Source organism: Ceratocystis lukuohia (assembly GCF_044167205.1).
Source record: "Ceratocystis lukuohia strain C4212 chromosome Unknown Supercontig7_pilon, whole genome shotgun sequence".
NCBI classification, from domain to species: Eukaryota; Fungi; Ascomycota; class Sordariomycetes; order Microascales; family Ceratocystidaceae; genus Ceratocystis; species Ceratocystis lukuohia.
The window spans coordinates 2431976-2457740 of NW_027263526.1; the positions used below are offsets into that span (position 1 = coordinate 2431976).

Consider the following 25765-nt stretch of genomic DNA (forward strand, 5'->3'; position numbering starts at 1 on the left):
TTGATCTCTGTGATTCCCGTAGACGTTAAATATATTCGAGTTCAAGTTCAAGCGCTCCAACTGAGAACTAGATAGATAAGCCAGAACCGAGATCACAAACTTGTCTTCTCAATCTAAGGACTTCCACTACGTTCCCCCAATTTGCGTTATTACTTCTCAAAAAGCAAGGCTAGAGACATCCTGGCTGCTAAGAGGCCCATGTCAATGTACTTTCAGTGTTCAGCTTACGCTCAGCCAATCTTCCCCATGCCTGTAATTTGTCGGGCGAAAGGCCAGTGTAACCCCCCCCCCCCCCCCCGAGCCTGATACACGTTGGGCATCGAACAACACGTGTGAGATATCAACTTGGGCTTTTCACAATATCCGCATAACATAGCCACTTTCCAGCTCCTTCTCACTCACCTCCTTGATTTTGCACTTGACCGTGAACATATTTCGACTTGAAGACGCTTCTACAACCCCTTAGTTCCCTCTTTTTTTGGTGATTTATCACACATCTGCCTTCTTTACCCATCACGACGTATAAGCTTGATTATTAGCTTCCAGTTACTGGATCCGCAAACAAAGATGAGCTCCGCCGCCCAACCAAGTGGAAGTGCCCAGCTCTTCAAGATCCTCTCCCTGGGTACGTTGTTCCTATCTACTGCCTGCTATCGTACGACTAACAATCGCAGATGATGGGGATGTTGGCGGACTATCCAGCCTTTTAATCCTTGAAAATATCATGGAGAACATCCGGGATACCGAAGGGCTTGCTGATATACCGAAGCCCTGCGACATATTCGACCTCATTGGCGGAACAGGAACAGGAGGGTAAGGCTTTTGCTGTGTCTGTGTGTTTCTGAAATTTTATTAACAGTCTTCCTACAGCATCATTGCAATCCTGCTTGGCCGATTGGGTATGCCAGTTGGTGATTGTATTAAGGCATACAAGGAAATTTCTCGGGAAGCATTCTTTCCAAGACATTCATTATTGTCGAAACTCAATCCGAGGTCGACGACAGACATACTAACTGCGAAATTGGAAAATGCCTTGAAAAAAGCTATTCGGGAGAATTGCCCTGTCGAAAAGTGTATCCAAGAGCGGGGGAAGGGCAAGTCTACAGCGAATACATGTAGGCATAGAAACGAAACGTTCCTACACCAACAATTTGCCAAGACGTGAGTTTTAGCTTTCCACTAACCACTAGAGCATATATCTAACATGTCATTATCATCATACAGCGTTGTCCTGGCTACGACGAAGGTCAATATCGATGCGGATCCAATACGGTTCAGAACGTACGGAGCTACTACCAGCTTGTCAGAATGCAAGATATGGGAGGTGGGCAGAGCTACATCTGCAATGGCCAGCCTTTTCAAGCCTATCAAGCTTGGCCGAGAGAATGAAACGTTCATCAATAGCAGCTTTGGACATAGCAACCCATGCAAGATCCTTATCGACGAAGCGTCTGAACTGCTTGCAGACCAACAGGAACAGGAAATGCTGATATTGAGCATCGGCACGGGACTTGGTGGTGTTATTGAAATGGGCGATGGTAAAAACTCCCTCACAGACGCCCTCAAGAAAATTGCAACCAGGTCTAGAGGAGTCGCAAAAGAACTCGAAAGAAAGTACCACGACCAAAAAGGAAGATACCATCGGTTTGACACTGCGAATAGCCAAGGACCAATCCTCGCTTCAAATCGGCTTGAACCGTCCGAGGTGGCAGCACATACGAAAAATTATGTGAACGAGAAACGACACGATATCCAGAGCTTTGCCAAGATCTTGAAAAACGGCTTTCCCCTAGAGAAGCATGAGGTTGTACAGAAGCTACAAGAGCTACAGCTGCCACAGCCGCCACAGCCGCCACAGCAGCCACAGCAGCCAAACAAGTCAGATTCAGATGGTTCGTACAACGAAACAGCGAACTTTACAATGATTACTGGAATCAAGCTAACAGTGTTCACAGACCACGTAGCAGTCTATCACATTCCCTTTCACGAAAACCTCAGATTTGTCGGCCGTCAGGACGTCCTATACGAATTGGACAACCGCCTCTTCTCCCACACTGGCTTTCAGCAAGTGGCGCTTGTGGGCTTGGGTGGCATGGGCAAAACCCAGGTAGCCTTGAAGTTTGCGTACACGGTCAAGGAAAAATACACCGACTGCTCTGTCTTTTGGGTTACTGCTGCAAGCATTGACGGATTTCGCAATTCCTGCAAGGAGCTCACTGCGTCACTAGGAATCGAAACATCTGACGGTGATGATCCACGAATACTGGTGAAGGACTACTTGGACGCCAATAAATGTGGGAAATGGCTTCTTATTCTCGATAACGTCGATGATGTTAGTCTCTTCAATGCTACTGCCAAAGAGAGTAGAATCAGTTCTTTTCTGCCACAGAGCAGGGAGGGACGAATTGTTTTTACTACAAGGTCTAAAACGGTCTCGTGGCTGGCTGTTAGGCGTGATAGCATTGAGCTAGAAGAAATGTCCTCTGAGGAACTGACGACTATCTTGATGCCCAGTGTAGAGAGCCTCAGCGAGGAGTCGCACGTACGGGATGAGAATTCAATCAATGAGCTTCTCAACGAGCTGTGCCATTTCCCGCTTGCAGTTGCTCAAGCTGCAGATTACATGGCCGTCAACCAGATATCCATTGCTGAGTATCTCGAACTCTTGAGGGAGCCGAACGAAGGCAAAATTGACCTCATGAAACATAATCATGTAGACAATGTACACTTGGACGATTCCCAGGGTGCTGTGGCCACTACCTGGTTCATTACTTTTCGGCAAATTGAAAAAACCTCATCCGATGCTGTGGATCTACTACGCTTTATTGCAAAGGTCGAAGCGAAAGCCATTCCCCAAACGATGTTGCCAGAATCCGGGAATAAAAAGGCAGTGGTCTATGCTATCGGAATATTATTGACGTACGGCTTTATCCGCAGACAAAAGGCCAATGGCCTGTTTGATATGCATAGCCTGGTGCACTTGATAACACAGCTGTGGTGCAAAGGTCGAGAGGATGAAAATGGATACATGTCGACTGTTGTTGATCATATGGCTTCAATATTTCCGAGCTACGAGTGGAAAAATCGATTCCTTTGGCGCCAATACCTACCTCATGCACTTCGTGTTCTTGGGAATAAAGAGGCTAGTGGCGAAAGCGTAACTGAGCTAGAATTCAAAGTTGGCGAATGTTTATACACCGATGGCAATGTTCGAAGTGCTGTTAAACTGTTTGAGCATGTGGTGGATGTGAAAGAAGCTCTAGCAGCTGATGATCCCTTCCGTCTAACATCACAGCATGCGCTTGCCCGAGCATATCTTCGTGATGGCCAAATAAAGAAGGCAATTTCAATGTTTGAGCATGTGGTGAAGACCGATGAGGAAACTCTATCGCCTGATGATCCTTACCGTCTGGCATCTCAGCATGAGCTTGCCGCCGCATATCTTGATGATGGCCAAATCAACAAGGCGATTTCAATATTCCAGCATGTGGTGGATGTGCGAGAAGCTCTAGCAGCTGATGATCCTTCCCGTCTGGGATCTCAGCATGAACTTGCCGCAGCATATCTTGATGATGGCCAAATTGACAAGGCGATTTCAATGATTCAGCATGTTGTTGAGATAGACAAAATCTCATCGACCCGCAATCTGAAGCATCGGTTATGGGCACAAGAGCTACTCGAACAATGCCTGACACGTCGACCTGACTCTGAAGATCTATCCGGTTAAGATAGTTCCATCCGCCGCTGCTTTTACATTTTTACCCTCCTGTGCAATTTTCAATGGTCTTTTTCCTGCCACACGTCATGCATATAACGTCCATCGTAAGCGAACATCCCAACATCTCATCCTTGCAAATGAAAACCAAGATACAAACACAACAAAGTATCCAATTCATTGAAACTACTTGCTAAATTATTCATCTTAGGTCCTAGTAACTGCTTGACACGTCCCTGAATCGTGGCCCATCTTTCCACTAGTCCTACAACCGCTTTCCTTCGATTTTACCCACCCTCTTTGATCACCACTTGACGATTCAGCTGTATTTGCATACCAATATCTGCCTAATGAATTGATTCCATTCCTTCTTCTAGAGTCCTCTCCCTTCTATTTTGCAGGCGGGGTCTTTTTGCGCTCCACCGCTTGCTAAGTGTCTTATTTGCCCGTCGAAGGTCTTGGATCTTAGCCCTCACCAATGTCATGTCATGCACGACTGCCTGTGTTTCTTTAGTAAAAGACTTCCATGCTTCTAGAGTTGACGCCGGAGACCTACTTTGATGTCTTCTCATTCGTTTCTCGGGGTATTCATACTGGCGCCTGCTCTCAAGCACAGCCTTTATTGTCTTTGAGACCTAAGGGTCTGGGAGGCTCACGTCCTCCCCAACAGGTGGTGGACTCTGTAGTAGCATATCAAGCTTAGATATCACAGTTTGCACGAAAATAAATGAGTTTTGAGCGATGTCTAGTTGTCACCCCACAAAGGTAGAAGTCTATAATTAGCTAACAGGTGGTGCATTGAGGTCGGTAAGTAGTTGATTCGCCATTTGTTCAAGACCATGTAGCCGCGGAGGACACCCTCGCCAGTCCAGCTCGAGAATGAACTGAGCAATAAATGATCTGTTCCTTTAGATCAGATATCCTGCATGAGCCGGGGAATGTTATGTCGAGTCAGCATGCCTTTCTGGTGGCAACCTAGCCTTTTGTTGCAGATACTGTAGATAGATTCGGCTCGTCAGATACTAAATCATGGCTCATTCCCAAGGGCTTGAAGAGCAAGTGTGATATTAGCCTCCTGAGTGAATTATGGCACGCCCCATGGCCGAGAGTTGATCGATCGAGTAGAAGAAAGGGAGATTAGGAGGTTCTTGGGTTATTCACTTGTCTGGGACATTCGCTCATCAAGTGCATTGTCATCTACTAACAAATCAGGCGTATATTAAAAAGGAAATTACACCAGCACTAAATCATATGGAGACTGACATTCAGAATTGCCTTGATCGGTTAGCTACGGTATTTTTTGCGTCTGCTGGTAGCTCGAAAAGGCTCTGTATAGATCTGTTCATTCCAGAGAAGCATCCGCATTAGCTTACCCATCAGTAGGGGGGGTATGTAGGGTTACTGGGAAGCTAATCAAAAGTAAAGACTCGAAGCGACCAAATACTTGCATCTTAGATAACAGTCCGAATCACAAGGTCACCCCCAAAGCCTAACACAACTGACCATCACACTGCCCTCCAAGCCAAGACTCCTCAGAACACTGGCCTCTAACATATTAGAAGAAACAGCTTAGACCAATTCTCAATCATGTTACCCACGAGCTTGTAGCCTAAATATCTACACACACGATGGCTCGACGGCCTTGACTAGTATAGCTGCCACGTGCTGAGGCTATACCTAACTTTGTGGAAGCCAGAGATATTTGCGCAGCCCAGCAGCAGTGAGGCTGCAGTCAGACTCCAAGCAGATGAATAGACCGGTCAAGGGTGGAGCGCCATATTTTCCGAAATCTGTCTGGAGCCCTGGAGCATAAATGAAGAATGTAGTCTGATACTGTCTTCGTTCTCTAAGGCGTTTCTTGGCTCCGTGTCACAGATCTTTGCTTTTTCACCCTCATGTTTTTATATTCTATTCTTTAACTACAATAGATGTACCAACGTGCATGATAATCGTGTGGTCAAAACAAGGGTGTAGTCAGTTTCCCACAACCTCACAGCTCTCTACCCTCATAAAATCACTTCAACACTCGAGATGGGCCCAAACTAACTGGGGTTCTATTTTCGAGACACTGCTACTTCGATTTAACATGTTCGTGTGTTACGCCGTGTCGTTCCGAAGACCCCACAGTGCCCCCGCTCCGTTTCTGCCCCCTGCTTCGGACCGCCATTTCGACAGCCTTCTTCTTCTCACTGTACATTTACATCCTTCTGATCTTGCAAATCCTGCCCTTTAGTTACAGTGAGACATCCACCGTTTCGCAATCGTTTCTTTTTGGCACGCCGGTGTCGACTCAGTATCTCATTCTTCTGCTGAAGAATCTGGTTCTCTGACCTCAGCAAAGCGATCTGATGGATGATTATCTGACCCCATTCCTGGTTTCCAGGCTGAGCTAAATTCTTCTCGTTAGAACGTCTTTTCGCACCTGTGACTATCATACCTGCTAGGATGATTCTCATCATGAAGCCAGTCTCGTCAAAGTCGCGGATGTTCGACTCCACGATGCCATATGTGGCAACTATGTTCTGGACAAGCATAAGCCAGGCTTGGATGAACTCTGGATCATCACATTTGGCTCTTTGGTAGTCATATCTCGAAAAACGGCGCATCTTCAGTTCTGGCTGCCGCTTGTGAAAGTTGAAAGCCCAGTGCTTGCCAACGGGAAGTGTGTCGCGATCGTCGAGCAGTTCATTGGCCATATCTTCCACATCATGAAGGTAGGCAGGAAACGATTGCGAAGTTAGATCGAGAACATGTCGCACAATTGTCTGTTCCTCTAGATCTGTCAATATTCGAGATTTGCATGCATAGTCGTGTCTTGCAGGGATGTGGTGGTGGTGGTTGGAGAATATCAGCGCCAGCGAGGGAAGGGGGATCAGGAAAATGTAGTAAGGCAGGCCATAACTCAGGAACACATGAGACTGTCATTAAAATATCTGGAGAAGAGTTTGGCAGATAGTTTTGGTAGATCTAATGGTGCGTTGTTGTAACTATACTCAAGTTCCCATGTTGACCGTTAGAAAAGGTGCGTTGCATGGTCATCACATGTGTGGTTTTCATTTTGTTCATACACTAAAAGGAGTGGGAGATTAACTCGTGTGACATAGGTTGGCCTTGTGTCGCTAGGCTGTGCAAGTCTTGTTTCCTAAAGAACAGCCAAGTACTGCCACGATAGCGAGAAAAAGAGCGCTTTTCGGGGGCCCAAGGTGTTGGATGAAATGTTGGATGAACTGCATGGAGGATGGGTATTGTGGGGAATTTGCCTTCGGTCGGGTTAACCCTGGGTAAACTCGAGCCTGAATAACTTCAGCTTAGTTGTCCATGATGGAAGAACTTAACACCTTAGAGAATGAATAGAAAAGCAAGCTTCACCATAACGATCAATCTGTATACTAGCACAGTTCTACGTGCGGTTGTACAGGATCACGAGTGACTTCTCAAGTGATCAAAATCCGAATTCAGTAGATTGTTCCGACACAAGGTATATTTCGACGGCAGACGTTCGTAATGTAATCACTTTTGCCTAATTACAGCATGTCATGCTAATGCTAGAGCTATGGCTGACGAGAGGAGACTAGGCGTAACTGAGACTGGGCAATCTTGCAAAACGTCCCCTATTGATATAGCATATGCTTTCAGCCAAGTCTCTTGGCTTTCTATAAACTCTGCCCGTCCTTTCTTGTCAGTTACTTAAGTCAGGGTTACCAAGATTGCTGACCTTGATCTAGTTTGCCCAAACGTTAGGGTTAAAATCAGACATCAAGGGTCTTCTTCCAAGGCCCAAGTGCTCGACCCAGAACATGGTAGTAATGGATGTATAAACCGGCCGAGATCCGCCCCTCGGACTAGACTTAGATAGACATAGAACAACTTCAATAATCACTCATTTTCCTTCTTCCTCGTCTTGACAGGACATTCAGTACGTCCTCCTAATATCTACTGTTAGGATAGAAGTAGGCCATTGAAGTTGGCCTGTAAAAGACAGCTATTGGTACCCCTGCTCTTAGCTAAGGTTGGGGTAGGTTGTGTCGAGTCTCATCTCCAAAGCATGTAAAACCATAACAGTATACAGTACTTCCTGTGCTGAAGATGTTGGAAATTTGTGGGCTTGCTGCTTGATAGGATGACGAGCGATGCAGGTATGGGTTCACTGTTAAGAAAGACAAAAGAGGCACATCACGTTGTTCTGTCATTGCATCAAAGGAGGAGCATCTGTGCTTATCGTTGCAGCCAAGCTAATACCGCCTTCAAAGATATTATTCGAACCGACGACTGGGTAGGCTAGCTGCGTGGTATCATGCAAGCTAGAGAGAAAGAGGCTTTTCAATGCCACAGAGCTACGTAAGCGCAACAACATGGAATACGATTTGCGACAAAGCCTGCGAGAACTTGGCGCATCAACAAAGTGGCAAGCAGAGTGTCTGCAAAGCATCGATATAAAAATGAAGGCTCAAAAAGACAGGCTTAGCCACATTGTCAGTGAAGGATTGATACAGTAGCACAGGCCCAGACAGACTATCTAGAAAGCATAAATTCAGCAACACAAGACTAAATTACATGGCAAGCAAATGGACACGAAGGCGACAAAGATATACTATCCCTTCTAGATCTCCACGTAGCCGATTCCCAGGCAAGCAAGAAGGAAATTGAAGAGAAAGGGGACGACTTGGTCAAAAAGTCTTATGAAGGGACTCTCAGACATCCAGAGCTTCAGCGCTTCCAAAGCGAAAGGGAAGCCCAGATTCTTGGGATCAAGGGCGACTTTAGCAAAGACGAAACAATGCTTCTTCGTGATACCGTCATCAAGTTGCAACGCGGCCCATTGGTGTCATTCTCCTGGCTATTTTTCCATGCTACAGGTGGCCATCAGCAAAACGCGGTTACATCTGTGCTACGAGGTCTTGTTCATGACCTGCTCACACGCTGCCACTTACAGCTCATCACACGCGTGGCGTGCGAAGGAAGTATGACTACGTGAGGAAGACACTCTTTATCAACAACTGTACTTGGCACGATCTCTGCGAGATAGCAACTTCTATGCTGAAAGACTCGAGCTTGTAGGGTGTCATTCTAATCATTGGTGCTTGGGGCGGGCGTAGATAGAATAGCAGCGTCTACCGGAGCGCTTCACCAAGCCCTGCCAGGATATTCCAGCCAAAACCTCAATTTTAGGTCGAAATGCCGACTTGGAAGAGCTACATGCTCTTGTCGAGACACCTGAGGGCTTTGAAAAGTAGGATGTGGAAGAGGCCACGGAATCGCGTAGCTCTTTCTTGACACCCCAGAGCAGCCGCGTTTCTTCTGTGCATCGGTCGGAAAAGGATCACTTGGTGAATAAAGCCTTGGGCGAGATACTAATTTTGGGCATTTCACGCCAGCACCAAATAGTGCCTGTACGATCATCAACACCAACGGGAGATATTTGCCGCCTCAAGGTCTCAAGATATCCTATCAATCAGGTTCTGGTCTCTAACTATGACGCATTGGCCACTATCCAGTATTCATGCATCTTTTGAATTTACCATCTTCAGACTCACTAGTAGGTGTGATGTGGCATGAGGACGACAGAATACTGGCCGTCTTCGAAGAGCACTATCTTCAGTGACTGGAAGCTCTAAGCCTTATACACAGCATTCCTGCTGTAGTACTGGTGGTGTTAGGAAAGAGGATTGGGGGCTTATCTTGCAGGTAGTCTACAGTGAAAGCATGAATTTTAACCTAACAAAACCATACACTTTACATCCAGAGAAACTATTGAAAGACCTTCAAATGTGGTCAAAGACGCGCGCCGATTGCTTCTGTCCTAGGGGTGAACTAATGGAGTTGCCGCTCCGCAAGTGAACGCAGCAGCACTCATATTTAGTTAGCTCTGCCAACAAATGACAGACAGCCACTAGCATCAAAGTCTAGCTGCAAAACACTCAAGGTCTAGGATGCGACTTATGGAACGCGTTTGCGTACTGTTTAAGCAGGCCAGGCCGCCATATACGCCAACTCTCGCTTCACCCATTCAAAAACCATCTCCTTTCTGTAGTAGTTAGGGTCCTGGACATCAATGTTCCAATTCTAGCCTCATTGCCACTAAATAGCCAGCTTTCTTTAGTCTAATCTAATTTCCAAGGCCATGGTTTCAGTAATGACGGCGTGCGGATCATCACCATGGACAAAGACTGTTTTCGCTACCACCAGGATGTCGGTCGTTTACCCGGGAGTGGCAGTGGCAGACATCAAGCTTGAGATAGGCTGCGTCTCTGGCCGCATCTTGGCCATAGGACTCACATCCGCCGAGCACTATATGACATCTGATATCTCAAGCTTTTACGGGCAGCAAGATTTTAGCGTGGATATCTCTAAATCTCACTTTACATCAAGACTGGACCGCTTCACACTATGGTCAGGCAACGCCATCTCGGGCCAATTCAAATTCTGAATCGCCACTTGGACACAAGAAATATTCCTGTCATGGATGGACTTTATCTGCATCTAACAAGATAGGTCCTAGTTACTCATGTCTTGAAATAGGTGCCCCGTGTTGTGTGACGAAAAGCTAAAACCTTCAGCCCGAGCGAGACTAACTTCGTCACAATCTTAACCTGACATTACATAGCTTATCAGGTTGCGCTGCAAAGCACCATCTAATATAATAAATAGAAGAACCGAATTTTGGGAGGCATCGCCGGCTGGCGGGCATGTAGCTCCGTGCTGCAAAGCTGCGTACCTCATAGCAACAGTCCAAGGATAGCCTGCTAGTAAGTTAACAAACAACGAAACATACTGAAGCGCCCGCGATTGGCTGAATGGAAGATACTTCAATTCTCAGTGTTGTCATTTGCTCAGCTAATCACGGAAGCCTCAATGCATCTCGTTGTTCGTTGATTTACCGTCATAACTACGTTATTTAGGCGTTTCTACATATTCTAGATACTTTGTACGATTGCATTAAAAGAAAGGCAGCCCAGAGGCTAATGCAAAGCTTCCTCCATAGTAGCTTCAAGTTGAGCCTAAACTGAGGCTTCTATTGTGTGGCCATGAGCAGGGGGCTTGCTTGCAGATAAAGGAGAAGACTCTTGAGAAGGTCTCGGGTTAAACTGGCACAGTACTGAGGGCAACCCCTTTCCAAGGAGACGGCCCTTTGTAAATATTCCGCCATGGAGATTCACCTACTATGCTGGCCAATTAAGGGTGAAAACTTGGCATATATGGTTGGCACAGGGTGTGTCGTTGGAGTAGTAGAACTTGGACTTGTAGAATACCCAAGACTTTCCACAACACTCCCGGTTGCGTGTGGCGCTCCAGACGCTAACGCCTCCTGTGGCTGAACCCCCCATAAAAGAGTTGACACCTATCGCGAAGTTGCCATGAAAAAAACAAGGTATGCCAAAGAGGAAGCTTGAGAGAAGCAACGATGCTGACATATCAAACAAAAGACCTCGTTATTTGTATTCCTCGTTTTTTTCTAGCGGAAATACACGTTTTAGCTAACCAGTGAAACTGCCGGCAGAACTAAGAAAAAAGAGTGCATCCAAAAATCACATGGGCGATACGATCACTTGACTGGTTTGTGTCATAATTCCTGCCCTGTGACTAAGCTGGCGTACAATGCGATGCGGACAGGGACATAAGTATCAGCTAGTATAGCCTCCTCGGGACATGGAATTCTAGTCAAAATCGGGGACTCTTCATGTGTGGATCCGGATTACAATCACAGTAATGGCTGTATTCATCGCTAGGGGCCAAACTTCGTAACTGTATCTTGAGCGGGGCAGCTACCTATCAACGTATCCTAAACGAGCTAATTACATACGCAGGGCAATTGCCTATTGTTGTATCCTAAACGAACTACTTACACATAGCTGCACTATAAGAGTGCTACTTACCTATGCCCGTATCCTAAACGAGTAGTAGAATCGTCTAGGTGCTGACTATTGCATCATGGTCTCACCATCCATCGTCACATACACAGGCCGCTCCTAGTTAGACATTCCTGCTTGATCGGTCGCTAGAACGCCTGAGCCGAGCTGATGATCCTTCCTCCAATATCAGGACTACCCATTGCCGTACTAGAAATACGCGCTTTTCTTTGCCGACGAGACGGCTACTGACAAATGCGAATATGCTAGTACATGCCTGTGTTTCTACTAGAAGATACTGCTATATGGATGTTTACAGCATAGTGCGACACAATTACAAGGCGTGAGTTGGGCACGAGCTTCGCAACATTGGGCTGGGAAAAGTTTGTTAAGCCTATGCGAACTATAATACATCATATGTGCCATGGCAGTAGTTGTAATATTTCCATACTAAAATATAACTACAAAAGAGTTCTCAGCCGTTTATTTGTCCGCAAAATACGCCTGCAGGCAGTCATCTAGGGTCTCCCCAGCCAGTCCAATCTTGTCATTCCATAGCCCTTTGTCTACCGAGTAGTTGGCCAGTCCTCCCTTCCCGTAGATAGTGCCCGCGATCTGAGCCAGGGTTCCCATCAGGTTTCCATTCTTGACTTGCTCGGCACCCCCGTCCCAGAGGCCGGTAACAGTTCCCTGGGAAACCTCCCACTTGCTGTCTGTGGCCTTTTCAAGTGCCTTGAGAACATCGTTTTGGGTGACCGTAAAGCTGTTGATGTAGACGTATTGGTTGCGTGTGAGGTCTGGGCTTTTAAGGCTGAGAGCAATTGCCCGGCCAACCTGGTCTAGGTTGGTGGCCTCGTAGGGAATATTACCTCCGTCAAAGATTGTGGCCGTACGCGACTTGACGTCCCACCCGCCAAAACCAGGGATATTCAAGCCCCAGTCAAACATTGAACCAGAGATGATGGCGATCCAGGAGATTTTGTTTTCCTGGCTTTTGAGGTAGTTGAGAATATCAATCTTGTCTTGAAGGAAGGGGATGCACTTGGGTGCCACAGGGTTTGCAGTGTCAACACCATACTCGGAGGGGACGAAGGTTTTGACGCCGGCCTTGATGGCAGCATCGATGATGGTCTTCTGGAAGGCTAATGACTCGCCAACAACGATGCTGGAAACGGTACTAACCAAGGCGTCGTGGCCCTTGAGCGCGGCAACGAGCGACTCTTCGCTATAATCACTCTTGATATGCTTGACACCCGCGAGTGTAGTGCCGTTGGACTGCTCTCGAGTTATGCCGGTAACTTGGAAGCCTTGTTCGAGGAGCGCTTTGGTGGTGGACCTGCCAACGTTACCGCTAGCTCCGATAACAGCAACTTTCTGAATTGAAGTCATGGTGATGATATTGGATGAGTGGAATGATGGGAACAGAGTGTGTTGATTTTTGATGAGAAGGCGTGATAGACTATAATGCGATAGTAGAACATCCGATATTTTGGGTCTTCGTCATGGGCATGCGACTCTTATTATATATACTTTGTGTAAACGACAAACGCTTGTTTGATGATGCAAGAAGACTCCGTTTCGTTGATTCACTTAGACGAAAGTTGATTGCCCCCAAGTCGTATTAGTAGCCTAATTTATAATCTAAATAACAACTCACAGCACACACTACCATTTTAGGATTAGTATCTGTACTATGGAGAGTGGCAATGTAGTTGTCAATAGCCGAAAAAAACATCTAGGGTATTAATAATCGCGATTTCGCGCGGATTCGTATTTGACACCTTCATCTTCAACTACAAACATTACTAATACCGAAGCTTTTAACAACTGCCGCTAGGAATACGGAGCGCTGTCTCTTGATGATCATACGAGAATTCTTTACACCCTAAAGATGCAGCGTAGTGCTCTGTACATAAAGCCAATCCTTGCTGCTGCTACCAGTACATGACGATGCATACACAACGTCTATATTAGGTTAATCGATTCCATTCTTCCAGTTGGCAAGAGGCTTGGACGGCTGAAATTATATCTACCGTTAACCAAGCTACTTTTTATCCAAAGAGACTTGATCCTACCACTTGTGACGCTACACAGAACCATACAACTCTCATAACTTTCTCAACATGGCTCTCAAATTCGCCATCTACACTTGCCAGCCCATACCAACTGCTGCTGCAACGCCTGATACTTCATCTACAGACACTGGCCTTTGGTCGCCACTTTCAATCACCTTACTGTACACTGATACAAGCGCTCTTTTGGTCGATTGTCCGGCAAGCATCAAAGCCACACACGAGCTAGCTGCATGGGTCAGGTCCCAGCTGCCCGCTAACAGCAAACTCCGGTATTTTGTCTGCTCCCACGCCCACGGAGACCATTTCCTTGGTTTCCCTGTATTGAAGGAGCACTTCCCTGAACTGGAAGCCTATGCCACACAGGCTGTAGCCGAGGGCATCGATGAACAACAATCCTCGGCCATGATTGAGAATCTATGGGCCAAACTTTTTCCTCCTTCTACAGGCGATCTTGGCCTGCCTGAGACTAGGGCTACTTTCAAGACCTTGGCCAAGTCTAATGAGCTCGACCTGGATGGCCACCTGCTCAAGCTACACGACGTCCCTCATGGCGACACCCACGCAAACTCATTCATCCATGTCCCTGAGTTGGATCTTGTGGTGGCAGGCGACATTGTCTACAATGGAGACTGCCATCAATGGCTGGGCGAAGCATCCAACCCGGCGAAGCGAGAAAAATGGCTCATGGCTCTGGAACAAATTGCTGGCTTAAGACCAAAGATTGTCGTTCCGGGACATACCTTTACGCCATCCCTGACACCAGACGAAGCCATCGCCAGTGAGATGATTCGGAGCACGGCAAACTACATTGAGGGGTTTGCGGAAGAAGTCAAGGCTGCCGAAAGTGAAGAGGATCTTTTCAATAGAATGCGCTCTAGATATAGCCGTTGGAATCTGTACCTTCTCGCCGGCAGCTGCAAGTCCGGCTGGGCTAATAAGTAGCGTCGAGTGTAGACAGTTTGCCAGCACTGTCCAAATATGAATAGTTAGGGTTATCAATACAGCTATCAACAAGCTAAAGCAGCTATCCGAGAAAAAAACCAACGTTTTCAAGGAACGGCATATCCAAATGCACACACTCACTCCATCATACATCGGTGCTCTCGTTTCGGGTATATTAGTGGTTCTAGATATCTTTCCCAAAACTACCAAGGTATAAATGTACAGTAATTATCCAAGGGATAAGTCAGTTTACTTGACAGGCTAAAGATGATGTCTTTATATCAGCGAGATCACCCCAGGTAGTTTCTACAATTACAGCCCATGTATCAATGACAAGAGGAGCCACCATCTATAACTACTGTATGGAAACTGAGAATGTGCATGATAGGCGTGCGGTTAAAACAAGCATGCGGTCAATTCCCTACCCGAATTCTCTTCTCGTTACTTCAGCCTATATTTCTCAACCACAGAGCATGTCACAGTCAACTCATGAAGCTAATGTCGTTTTTGCCCTTCACGCGCTTTACAATGACGACAATTAAAGGCGTATCGTGCTGCTAAGATTTATCGAGTCTCAACCACTACCTTACGTCGCCGGCGCGACCACGTCCCTGCAAGATTCGACTACAAACATACTAGGGATAGACATCATCTCATACCATTCATTACCTCCTCTACCTCTACCCACTAATGTCAAGGATAGAACTCAGTTTCGAATTTAATGAATCCATAAGCATATGTGTTCTTTTTCCAGCTTTTGGGTATCGATATCACAAAGAAGCGACTCCAGCAAATGCAATGCTTGCTGCTTCACCTATCCCAGTTCATCGTCTGACAATGCATTAAATATAGGACATCGTTTGGGCTCTAGGCCAACACACAAGATCACCTCCAGATCTTTTCTCAATTTTCGTAAGGGCTTGTAAACCTTGGTGCCATATTTTTTGCCTTGCAGATACATCATCATCATCAGACTAATGACAGGCACTTCTTTGTCAAATTTAAGCACCCTTAATATGATGATGGGCAGAATTCAACATGTCTGGTGTAACTGAATGATGGGCCTGGTTCTTGACTTTGTTTGTGTTGTGTGGCGCTCTAAACAGGTTAAGTGGCGTCCCATACATGCCCCACTTATTCATACCTCTTGTGGCTGAAGATTCATGATAGGGTTAACACCCTATCTTGAATCCTCATGAGCAATATAAAAGGTGTGAAGTCCAAGGACGTAACTAGTGTAGAAGTAATCCTTTTAATAAATCAACTGATTCACCATTTAAGGTCTATTCTACAGTTTGTGTTTGTGCTATTTAGCGTCTACCTACTGGTTTTCCACAGCAATACAATGGGATTCTAGACTTGAACAAGAATACAACCGAAATGGCCTTGTCTCTCTGCATTTCTAGGAGCCCAACCTGGATTGAGAATGTCTACCCCATCAAAGCCAGTCGGAAGGCAGCAGGCTGTACAGCCCCTGTACATGTTCTAAACATCAGACATTTTTGGTGTGGTGACTCGTCTCTGAATCCGGTTAAAAAATACTTTTCCTTCTAGAAGCATATTCCTGACCTTGGATTGTTTGTAGCCTTTAAACACCTTCTCAGTGGTTGGCCAAGCAAACTTGTAAGGAAGCCTTGAAGAGGAATGGGCTTAAAGAGTTTCTCTCATGAAATTACATCAAGCGCAAGAAGGACAATTCCTGCAATGAACTCTCCCACCTCTCCAACATTGATGTGATTCCAGTATAGCGCATCATCGAATGCCTGGAGCATTTTCACAAGGGTTGGTGTCGTCGTCACTCCATGCTGCCATAGCGAAAATTGGATCAGTAGGCTGCAAGACTAGGAGGTCCTCTCGATCTTCTGAAACATTTGCAAGACTGTGCATCCAGCCTGTAACAATTTTTTCTCTAGACTTTGAATAGGGCACTATTTAGGACCTCAGCGCTTATATCTGAATGTATTTCCTCATCATAGCCACATGCACACCAACTCGCTTTGAATGTTCCGTTGTCTTTCTTTTGAAAAGCCCATTTGCTGTTCATTGGCCTGCGTAGAGCTGAATGCGCTGGGATCATCTCCCAAGAGCCATAGGACTCAAGGGTTTGTATTTCCTTGCGCATGGCTTCGAGCCATTTGTCTTTTTCAGGACCAGACAGCTCCTGGGAGACAGGAAATTCGGATCGACTTCTTGGAGCCATAAGTCACGACTTGAGTGGAAACTCGCTATCTATAAACGTAACATCACGTCGCGAGATAACTCGTTTGTTAGGTCCATCTTCCAAGACGTAATAGGAGTTTAAGGAATGAAAACCGAGAAGTTATCTACAATGTCTACAACAAAAGGCTAGGTTGCCGCCAGAAAGGCATGCTGTCTCGACGTAACATTCCCCAGCCCATGCAGGATATCTGATCTAGAGGAACAGATCATTTATAGTTCAGTTCATTCTCGACCTGGACTGGCGAGGGTGTCGTCCACGATCACATAGTCTTGAACAAATGGCGAATCAACTACTTGCCAGCCGCAATGCACCCACCACCTGTTAGCTAATTCTAGGCTTCTAACTTTATGAGGTGACAATTAGACATCGCTCAAAACTGATTTATTTTCGTGCAAACTGTGATGTCTAAGCTTGATATGCTACTACAGACTCCACCACCTATTGGGGAGGACATGAGCCTCCCAGACCCTTAGGTCTCAAAGACAATAAAGGCTGTGCTTGAGGTCAGCCACCAGTCTAAATATCTCGAGATACGAATGAGAAGACATCAAAGTAGCTCCCTGGCGTCGACTCTAGAAGCATGGAAGTCTTTTACTAAAGGAACACAGGCAGTCGTGCATGAAATGACATTGATGAGGGCGAAGATCCAAGACCTTGGACGGACAAATAAGACACTTAGCAAGCGGCGCAGAGCAAAAAGACCCCACCTGCAAAATAGAGGGGAGAGGACTCTAGAAGAAGGAATGGAATCAATTCATTAGGCAGATATTGGTATGCAAATACAGCTGAATCGTCAAGTGGTGATCAAAGAGGGTGGGTAAAATCGAAGGAAAGCGGCTGTAGGACTAGTGGAAAGATGGGCCACGATTCAGGGACGTGTCAAGCAGTTACTGGGACTTCAGAGGAGGAGTTTAGCAAGTAGTTTCAATGAATTCGGTACTTTGTTGTGTTTGTATCTTGGTTTTCATTTCCAAGGATGAGATGTTGGGATGTTCGCTTACGATGGACGTTATATGCATGACGTGTGGCAGGAAAAAGACCATTGAAAATTGCACAGGAGGGTAAAAATGTAAAAGCAGCGGCGGATGGAACTATCTTAACCGGATAGATCTCGAGAGTCAGGTCGACGTGTCAGGCATTGTTCGAGTAGCTCTTGCGCCTGTAAGCGATGCTTCAGATTGCGGGTCGATGAGATTTTGTCTAACTCAACAACATGCTCAAGCATTGAAATTGCCTTCTTTATTTGGCCATCACGAAGATATGCTTGGGCAAGCCAATGTTGAGATTTCAGACGGTTGGGATTATCAGCTGCTAGAGCTTTTTCGTCCGTCTTCACCACATGCTCAAACATTGGAATTGCCTTCTTTATTTGGCCATCATCGAGATATGCTTGGGCAAGCTCATGCTGAGATACCAGACGGGAAGGATCATCAGCTGCTAAAGCTTCTCGCACATTCACCACATGCTCAAACATTGAAATTGCCTTCTTTATTTGGCCATCATCAAGATATGCGGCGGCAAGCTCATGCTGAGATGTTAGACGGGAAGGATGATCAGCTGCTAGAGCTTTTTGCACATCCACCACATGCTCAAACATTGAAATTGCCTTCTTTATTTGGCCATCACGAAGATATGCTCGGGCAAGCGAATGCTGAGATGCCAGGCGGTGAGGATGATCAGTTGCAAGAGCTTCATTCACATTCATCACATGCTCAAACATTGAAATTGCCTTCTTTATTTGGCCATCACCAAGATATGCTCGAGCAAGCCCATGCTGATATGCCAGACGGTGAGGATGATCAGTTGCAAGAGCTTCATTCACATCCACCACATGCTCAAACATTGAAATTGCTTTCTTTATTTGGCCATCATTGAGATATGCTCGGGCAAGCTCATGCTGAGATACCAGACGGGAAGGATCATCAGCTGCTAAAGCTTCTCGCACATTCACCACATGCTCAAACAGTTCAACAGCACTTCGGAAATTCCCATCGGTGCATAAACATAGGCCAACTTTGAATTCTAGCTCAGTTACACTTTCGCCACTGGCCTCTTTATTCCCAAGAACACGCAGTGCATGAGGTAGGTATTGGCGCCAAAGGAATCGATTTTCCCACTCGTCGCTTGGGAATATCGAAGCCATGTGATCAAAAACAGTCAGACTATGTTCTTCGTCGTCCCCTAGGCCTTCTGACCACAGTTGGGTTGTCAAGTGCACCAGGCTATGCATATCAAACAGGTCATTGGTCTTTTGTTTGCGGATGAAGCCGTACGCTAATAAGATACCGATGGCATCGACCACTGACTTTTTATTCTCGGAGCCTGGCAACATCGTTTGGGGAATGGCTTTCGCCTCGACCTTTGCAATAAATCGTAGTAGATCCACGGCATCGGATGAAGTTTTTTGAATTTGCCGAAAAGTAATAAGCCAGGTAGTGGCCACAGCACCCTGTGAATCCTCCAAGTGCACATTGTCCGGATGATGATGTGTTAGGAGTTCAACCTTCTCTTCGTTTGAATCTCTCAAGAGCTCGAGATACTCAGCAACCGGTATCTGGTTGATAGCCATATAATCCGCAGCCTGTGCAACTGCCAGTGGGAGATGGCATAGCTCGTCGAGAAGCTCATTGATTGAATGCTCATCGTGTATGTACGACTGATCATTATGAACCTCCATACTGCGCATCAAGATAGTGGTGAGTTCCTCCGAGGACATTTCTTCCAGCTCAAGGCTATCGGATTTAACAGCCAGCCACGAAACCGTTCTAGACCTTGTAGTAAACATAATTCGTCCCTCCCTGCTCTGTGGTAGAAAATCACTGATTCTACTCTCTTTGGCGACAGCATTGAAGAGACTATTATCATCAACGTTATCGAGAATAAGAAGCCATTTCCCACATTTATTGGCATCCAAGTAGTCCTTCACAAGTATTCGTGGATCATCACCATCAGATGTTTCGATTCCTAATGTCGCAGTGAGCTCCTTGCAGGAATTGCGAAATCCGTCAATGCTTGCAGCAGTAACCCAAAAGACAGAGCAGTCGGTGTATTTTTCCTTGACCGTGTACGCAAACTTCAAGGCTACCTGGGTTTTGCCCATGCCACCCAAGCCCACAAGCGCAACTTGCTGAAAGCCAGTGTGGGTGAAGAGGCGGTTGTCCAATTTAGATAGGACGTCCTGACGGCCGACAAATTGAAGGTTTTCGTGAAACGGAATGTGATAGACTGCTACGGGGTCTGTGAACACTGTTAGCTTGATTCCAGTAATCATTGTAAAGTTCGCTGTTTCGTTGTACGAACCATCTGAATCTGACTTCTTTGGCGTCTGTGGCTGCTGTGGCGGCTGTAACTCTTGTACGACCTCTTGCTTCTCTGAAACTGGGGGAAAGCCGTTTATCAAAACTTGGGCGAAGCTCTGGATATCATGTTGTTTCTCCTTGATATAATTTTGCGAATGTGCTGCCACGTCGGACGGTTTGAGCCGATTTGAAGCGAGGATTGCACCTTGGGTATTCGCAGTGTCAAACCGATGGTATCTTTCCTTTTTACCATGGTACGTTCTTTCGAGTTCATCCGCGGTTCCTCTAGAATTAGCTGCAATCTTCTTGAGAGCGTTTGCGAGAGATATTTCATCATCGCCCATTTCAACGACACCACTAAGTCCCGTGCCAATGCTCAATATCAGCATTTCCGGTTCCGGTTGGTTTGATAGCAGTTTCCTCGCCTCTTCGATAAGGATCTTGCATGGGTTGCTATATCCAAAGCTGCTATTCATGAACCTTTCTTTGTCACGGCCCAGATCGATAGGCGCGAAAAGGCCAGTCATTGCAGATGTAGCTCTGCCCACCTCCCATATTTTGCATTTCGTTAAGCTAGCGGTAGCTTGGTACGTTTTGAACAGTCTTGGATCCGCAGTCATATTGACCTTCGTCGTAGCCAGGACAACGCTGTATGATAATAATGACATGTTAGATATATGCTCTAGCGGTTAGTGGAAAGCTAGAACTCACGTCTTGACGCATTCCAGATCTAAGAAAATTTCGCTCTCATGTTGACATGTATTCACTGTAGACTTGCCCTCCTCCCGCTGTCGGGTACATTTTGTCAGGGGACAATTTTCCCGAATAGCTTTTTTCAAGGCGCTTTCCAATTTCGCAGTTGATTTGCTTTTCTTCGACCTGAAATTGAGTCTCGTCATCAGTGTATTTTTTGGAGCGAATGCTTCCTGAGAGACTTCCTTGTATGTCTCAATGCAATCACCAACTGACATACCCAATCGGCCAAGCATGATTGCAATGATGCTACAGGAAGACTGTTAATAAGATTTCAGAAACACACAGGCACAGCAAAAGCCTTACCCTCCTGTCCCTGTACCGCCAATGAGGTCGAATATGTCGCAGGGCTTCGGTATATCGGCACGGCCTTCGGTATCCCGGATGTTCTCCATGATGTTTTCGAGGATTAAAAGGCTGGATAGTCCGCCAACATCCCCATCATCTGCGATTGTTAGTCGTACGATAGTAGGCAGAAGATAGGAACAACGTACCCAGGGAGAGGATCTTGAATGGCTGGGCATTTTTATGTGGCTGCGTAGATGAGCTCATCTTCTTTTGGGGGGCCCAAGAAAAGGGTAGCCTGAAACTGAAGCTATATGAAATGGGTCGTAGATGAATATGTGATAGGCCACGAAATAAAACTAGGAAATCGAAGGCTATAAAAGTATCGTCAAAGGGAAAACTAAATATTCTCGTCAAGTGAAGGAGTGAAAAAGTGAGAAAGACATAATCGGGACACTACCATATGAATGCTGGAAAAGGCGCTGATTGATGCCTAATGTGCTATACCCCACCCACCGTGTATTGGGGCCTCAATACTGCGCTGGCTTTTCGCCCGACCAAAGGGAAGTATTAGGATTAGGGGCTGGGCATGCGGGCGAAGTCGCAGCCGATAGGCCTTCGTTCAATCTCCCCAAATAAAGCGGCAATACATGAAAGGACGCACTGTGCTACCATTCAGCGATTGATAGAGATAAGCTACTAATCTACTATCCTCAGTCCGTTAAAGCTGCAGGGTGGAAGCAGAGAGTGTCTGAATATAGGCCTATCAGCAGCCACAATGACTCCGATCCTACTTCCCACTTGTTCAAAAACCCACAAAACTCGAACGAGCATCTGCAGCTGATGTGTCCCATATAGACATATCTACCAGAGCGCTCAGAATAAAGTTGCTATCAAAGTTACACACAGACAATGGAGACGCTAGAATGTGGAAAGGATCCCAATATATTCTTGTTGTTGCTTGCCATGCGCCCGTGAATGCACACAAAGGACAGAAAAACCAACAGACCCTGATAGAAGAGGCTGGAAGAAGAGGGGTAGACGTGGTATGCATACAGGAACCATACATAACAGGTCCCCCAGGAGAACAGACATCGGTCAGAGACCCAAGGTACAAGCTTATGATCCCTCTGGGAAGGAGTGAAGACCCAAGGGCTCTGACCTACATCAAGAAGACAATAGCAACCACGATAGCCCCTACCGGTGGAGGCGGACACCAGGACGCGATGGTGGTGGAACTTGCGGGGCAGGGGCTACACATCGCAAATGTGTACAACGCAAACCCAGGAGACCCAGAAAGGGGGATAGCGTTGAAGAAGACACAGGAAGCGCTCAGGGGCAAGAAAATGCTACTCTGTGGAGACCTGAATATGCACTCACAGCTGTGGGACAGCAAGAAGGAAGACTCAAGCGACTGCAACCAGATCCATGATTGGATGGAACAGGAAGCAGTGGTTTTGCTCAACGAGACAGATGACAACACCTGCTTCTCGAGGAAGACGTCTCCCTCGGTAATTGATCTGGCCTTTGCCTCGGACTTACTCCTTGGCCAGAGCAACTGCACCACCAGAGTACTGAAGGATCTCAACTGCGGGAGCGACCACCTCCCACTAGCAACGACAGTCGAAAATGTGAAAGTGGACGACATTGTCAGGGCTACCCGATACAACATGACCAGACTGGACGCGGAAGCTTTCAAGAAGGCATGCTCAAGGGAAGCCGCCATGCTGGGGGGGAGGGAACCCACCGGAGAGAAAGAGATCGAGAGTTTCGCAGTCGACCTGACCAGGATGATGACGAGAGCACTCAACCGAACGGCACCCAGAGCCCTGGGTAAAGGGACGGGGAAAAGATGGTGGACCCAACAATGCGCGGAAACTGTCAGGGAGATGAGAGTGGCCTGGGGGAGAACGAGAGAGGACTGCTACTCAGATGCGAGCTTTGAGGTATACAAAGCGAAGAGACGACTCTTCCAAGCAGCCATTCGCATTGCGAAGAGGGACCAGTGGAGGAGGATGATAGAGGACCTGACAGAGGCAAAGGACGTGTTCAGACTTGTCAACTGCCTGAAGGCGTCGAAGACGGGCAACGGGCTCCCGCCAATCATGTACCAGGGCAGTCCAATCCACTCGCCACAGGGAAAGGCAGAGGCGCTCTTGGACACACATACCCAGCCAGCTGAGAACGGAGTGCAAGGCACCGAGGAAGCGAACCCAAGGGCGCGGCACTGGGATCGCCCTACCCGGGAAGAAGTCAGGGAAGCGGTCTTCCACGCTGGGAACACTGTACCGGGAGAAAATGGCATCCCAAACACAGCCTGGAAGACAGCATGGCCTTCCTTCGCTGAGCCAATAACAAAACTTTTCGGCTTATGTATGGAGCTAAGATACCACCCCAAGATTTTTAAATCGGCAACTTTGGTGGTTATCCCGAAGCAGAAACCGGACAAGTCGCACCCGAGGAGCTACAGGCTGATCTCACTCCTGTCAACCTTGGGGAAGAGCCTGGAAAGGATGGTAGCCAGAAGACTTGCTGCGCAAGCAGTGGAGCTGAACATCATCCCACAGAACTATGCCTTAGCAGTCCCGAGGAGGGCCGCCACGGACCTCACATGGAAATTGGCGGATGTTGTCATCGGCGAATCGAAAATACGAAAGATCACATCAGTTGTCACCTTCGACATAGAAGGAGCTTTTGATGCGGTTAGGAAAAACAGGCTGGTGACACGTCTGAGAGGGCAGCGATGGCCAGAGTCTCTGTGCAAATGGGTAGGTTCTTTCCTGACGGATAGGCGCGTCAGCCTCTCGGTCGAAGGAGGGCTCCCAGTGGAGAGAGAAGTGGGAGGCAGTCTGCCACAAGGATCTCCAGTCTCCCCCATACTGTACATGCTGTACATGGCGGAACTCTTCAAGAAGCTACCCAGCCTGGGATACGCAGATGATGGTCTGATATATGTTTCGTCGCCATCAGTCCAGACCAACATCACCACGCTGCAAACCTACATGACACACGCGGTGGAGTGGTGTAGGGAAAATGAGCTGAGGATCGACTGGAGTAAGACAGGAGTCATGCATCTGTACACCGGCCGCAAACTCTCGAGCATGAACACAGGACTTCGACTCCCAAACGGGACAACGCTGAGTCCAGTGCAGGAAATGAAGTGGCTCGGCGTCATTTGGGACACCAGCCTCAACTTCAAAACGCAGTACCAAGAATTGGCGACCAAGGCACGCAAGACAGCAAACGTGCTGCGCCGCATCAGTAGAGTCTACAGCGGTGCACCCCCGAATTCAGTAATGCAGGCAGTGAGAGCATGCATCCTACCACAGATGACGTATGCGGCCACCACCTGGTTCCCCAGAGCCAGCAAGACCAGCATGGGCATTTTGGAGAAGGTTCTCAGAGAAGGCTTGCGAGCCGCGGTACCTGTCTTCAAAACGACAAGCAAGAAGTGCCTCTACAGATCCGCAGCTTTCCCGAACATGGCAATCATTTGCCAGGACTTACTGCGGACAGGAGGGATACGGGCTTCAACATGCAATGCAGACCACCCTCTGTACTGGACGACGATTGACGGGAGCATCGATGAGGCAAAGGCCCTGTTACCACACCCGATCAGGGACTCGACGAAACTACGGCCAGAACAGGAAGGTCCAGCCGAGTCGCTGGCAAAGAAACTGAGCAAAGAAGAGGCAGCCAAGGCTCACCTGGACCTGCTCAGCAAGGAGTCACAAGAGACGATGTGGACCTACTCAGACGGCTCACGTAACAGTGATGGGGACACTGGAGCAGGCTGGGCTGTCTACTTCCGGGGCAAAATACTCGCACAGGGCAAGGGCTCATGCGGCAGATACAGAGAAGTGGCGGATGCGGAAGCTATTGCTGCCCTAAAGGCAGTCAGAGCGGCCGCTGAAGTCGCCCCCTCACAAGCAGAAGGCCTGAACCTATGTGTCGACAATTTGGGAGTGGTAAAGCGGATTGGCCGGAGGATGCAAAAACCGGGCACTTCGCAGCTTGCGATAGACGAGATCCGCCGCACCCTCGCAAGATGGCAAGGCGGATCAGACAACCTGGCCCTGGATAAGCCGGTGGGCAAGGTGCACTGGGTCCCAGGACACTGCGAAGTCCCGGGCAATGAAGCAGTCGACCAGCTGGCCAAAGCGGGTTGCAAGAGTGAAGACCTTCTGGTCCCAAAGGCCACAATGTCACTAACGGCAGCAAGAAGGTGGAGGAATGAAGCCTTTAAAGCCGACTTCCGAAACTGGATGAAAGAGAACTGCCCAAAGATCAAGCACCTCGGCGGAGCGCTGAACTGGCCGAGACCATACGACATCGGCTGGATGAAGGGGCTACACAGAGGCACAGTCGCCCGGATTCTGGCAGCGCGCTCCGGACACGGCGACTTCAAAGAGTATCACGTGCGGCTCAACCATAGGAACGCAGAATTACACTGCCCAGTCGCAGGGTGCGATCAGGCCAAGACCTTTACCCACCCATGGGAATGTCTAGGCAATGAGAAGAACCTGTCCATGAGATTTGTACGAAAGCTCCTCACAGGAGACAAGAGCTGCAGATATCTGGCAGGGAAACTAGACCCTAAGTGGAGGGTGTTCCGCATTGGGACGTGA

The 25765-nt window shown here is 47.4% G+C and overlaps 6 protein-coding genes across 6 annotated transcripts; 3 read left to right on the forward strand and 3 right to left on the reverse strand.

Moving 5' to 3' along the window:
- Positions 1–567: 567 nt before the first annotated feature.
- Positions 568–3727, forward strand: HOO65_070546 (Nephrocystin-3; the record flags this gene model as incomplete). The annotated part of the gene is made up of 4 exons (XM_071004862.1): positions 568–625; positions 675–813; positions 1126–1161; positions 1225–3727. The coding sequence occupies 4 exons, from the start codon at positions 568–570 to the stop codon at positions 3725–3727; spliced, it is 2736 nt and encodes a 911-aa protein (XP_070857264.1).
- A 2174-nt stretch (positions 3728–5901) lies between these two features.
- On the reverse strand, positions 5902–6411 carry HOO65_070547 (uncharacterized protein; the record flags this gene model as incomplete). Its single annotated transcript, XM_071001362.1, has 1 exon — positions 5902–6411. One exon carries the CDS (start codon positions 6409–6411, stop codon positions 5902–5904), a length of 510 nt encoding a protein of 169 aa, XP_070857265.1.
- A 5634-nt stretch (positions 6412–12045) lies between these two features.
- Positions 12046–12951, reverse strand: HOO65_070548 (putative NADH-flavin reductase; the record flags this gene model as incomplete). The annotated part of the gene is made up of 1 exon (XM_071001363.1): positions 12046–12951. One exon carries the CDS (start codon positions 12949–12951, stop codon positions 12046–12048), a length of 906 nt encoding a protein of 301 aa, XP_070857266.1.
- Positions 12952–13685: 734 nt separating this feature from the next.
- HOO65_070549 (Arsenate reductase glutaredoxin family protein) lies at positions 13686–14579 on the forward strand (the record flags this gene model as incomplete). The annotated part of the gene is made up of 1 exon (XM_071001364.1): positions 13686–14579. One exon carries the CDS (start codon positions 13686–13688, stop codon positions 14577–14579), a length of 894 nt encoding a protein of 297 aa, XP_070857267.1.
- Positions 14580–17896: 3317 nt separating this feature from the next.
- HOO65_070550 (Nephrocystin-3) lies at positions 17897–21404 on the reverse strand (the record flags this gene model as incomplete). The annotated part of the gene is made up of 5 exons (XM_071004840.1): positions 17897–20747; positions 20811–20829; positions 21073–21101; positions 21159–21297; positions 21347–21404. 5 exons carry the CDS (start codon positions 21402–21404, stop codon positions 17897–17899), a joined length of 3096 nt encoding a protein of 1031 aa, XP_070857268.1.
- An 854-nt stretch (positions 21405–22258) lies between these two features.
- Positions 22259–25765, forward strand: HOO65_070551 (putative double-stranded RNA/RNA-DNA hybrid binding protein; the record flags this gene model as incomplete). The annotated part of the gene is made up of 1 exon (XM_071001365.1): positions 22259–25765. The coding sequence occupies one exon, from the start codon at positions 22259–22261 to the stop codon at positions 25763–25765; it is 3507 nt and encodes a 1168-aa protein (XP_070857269.1).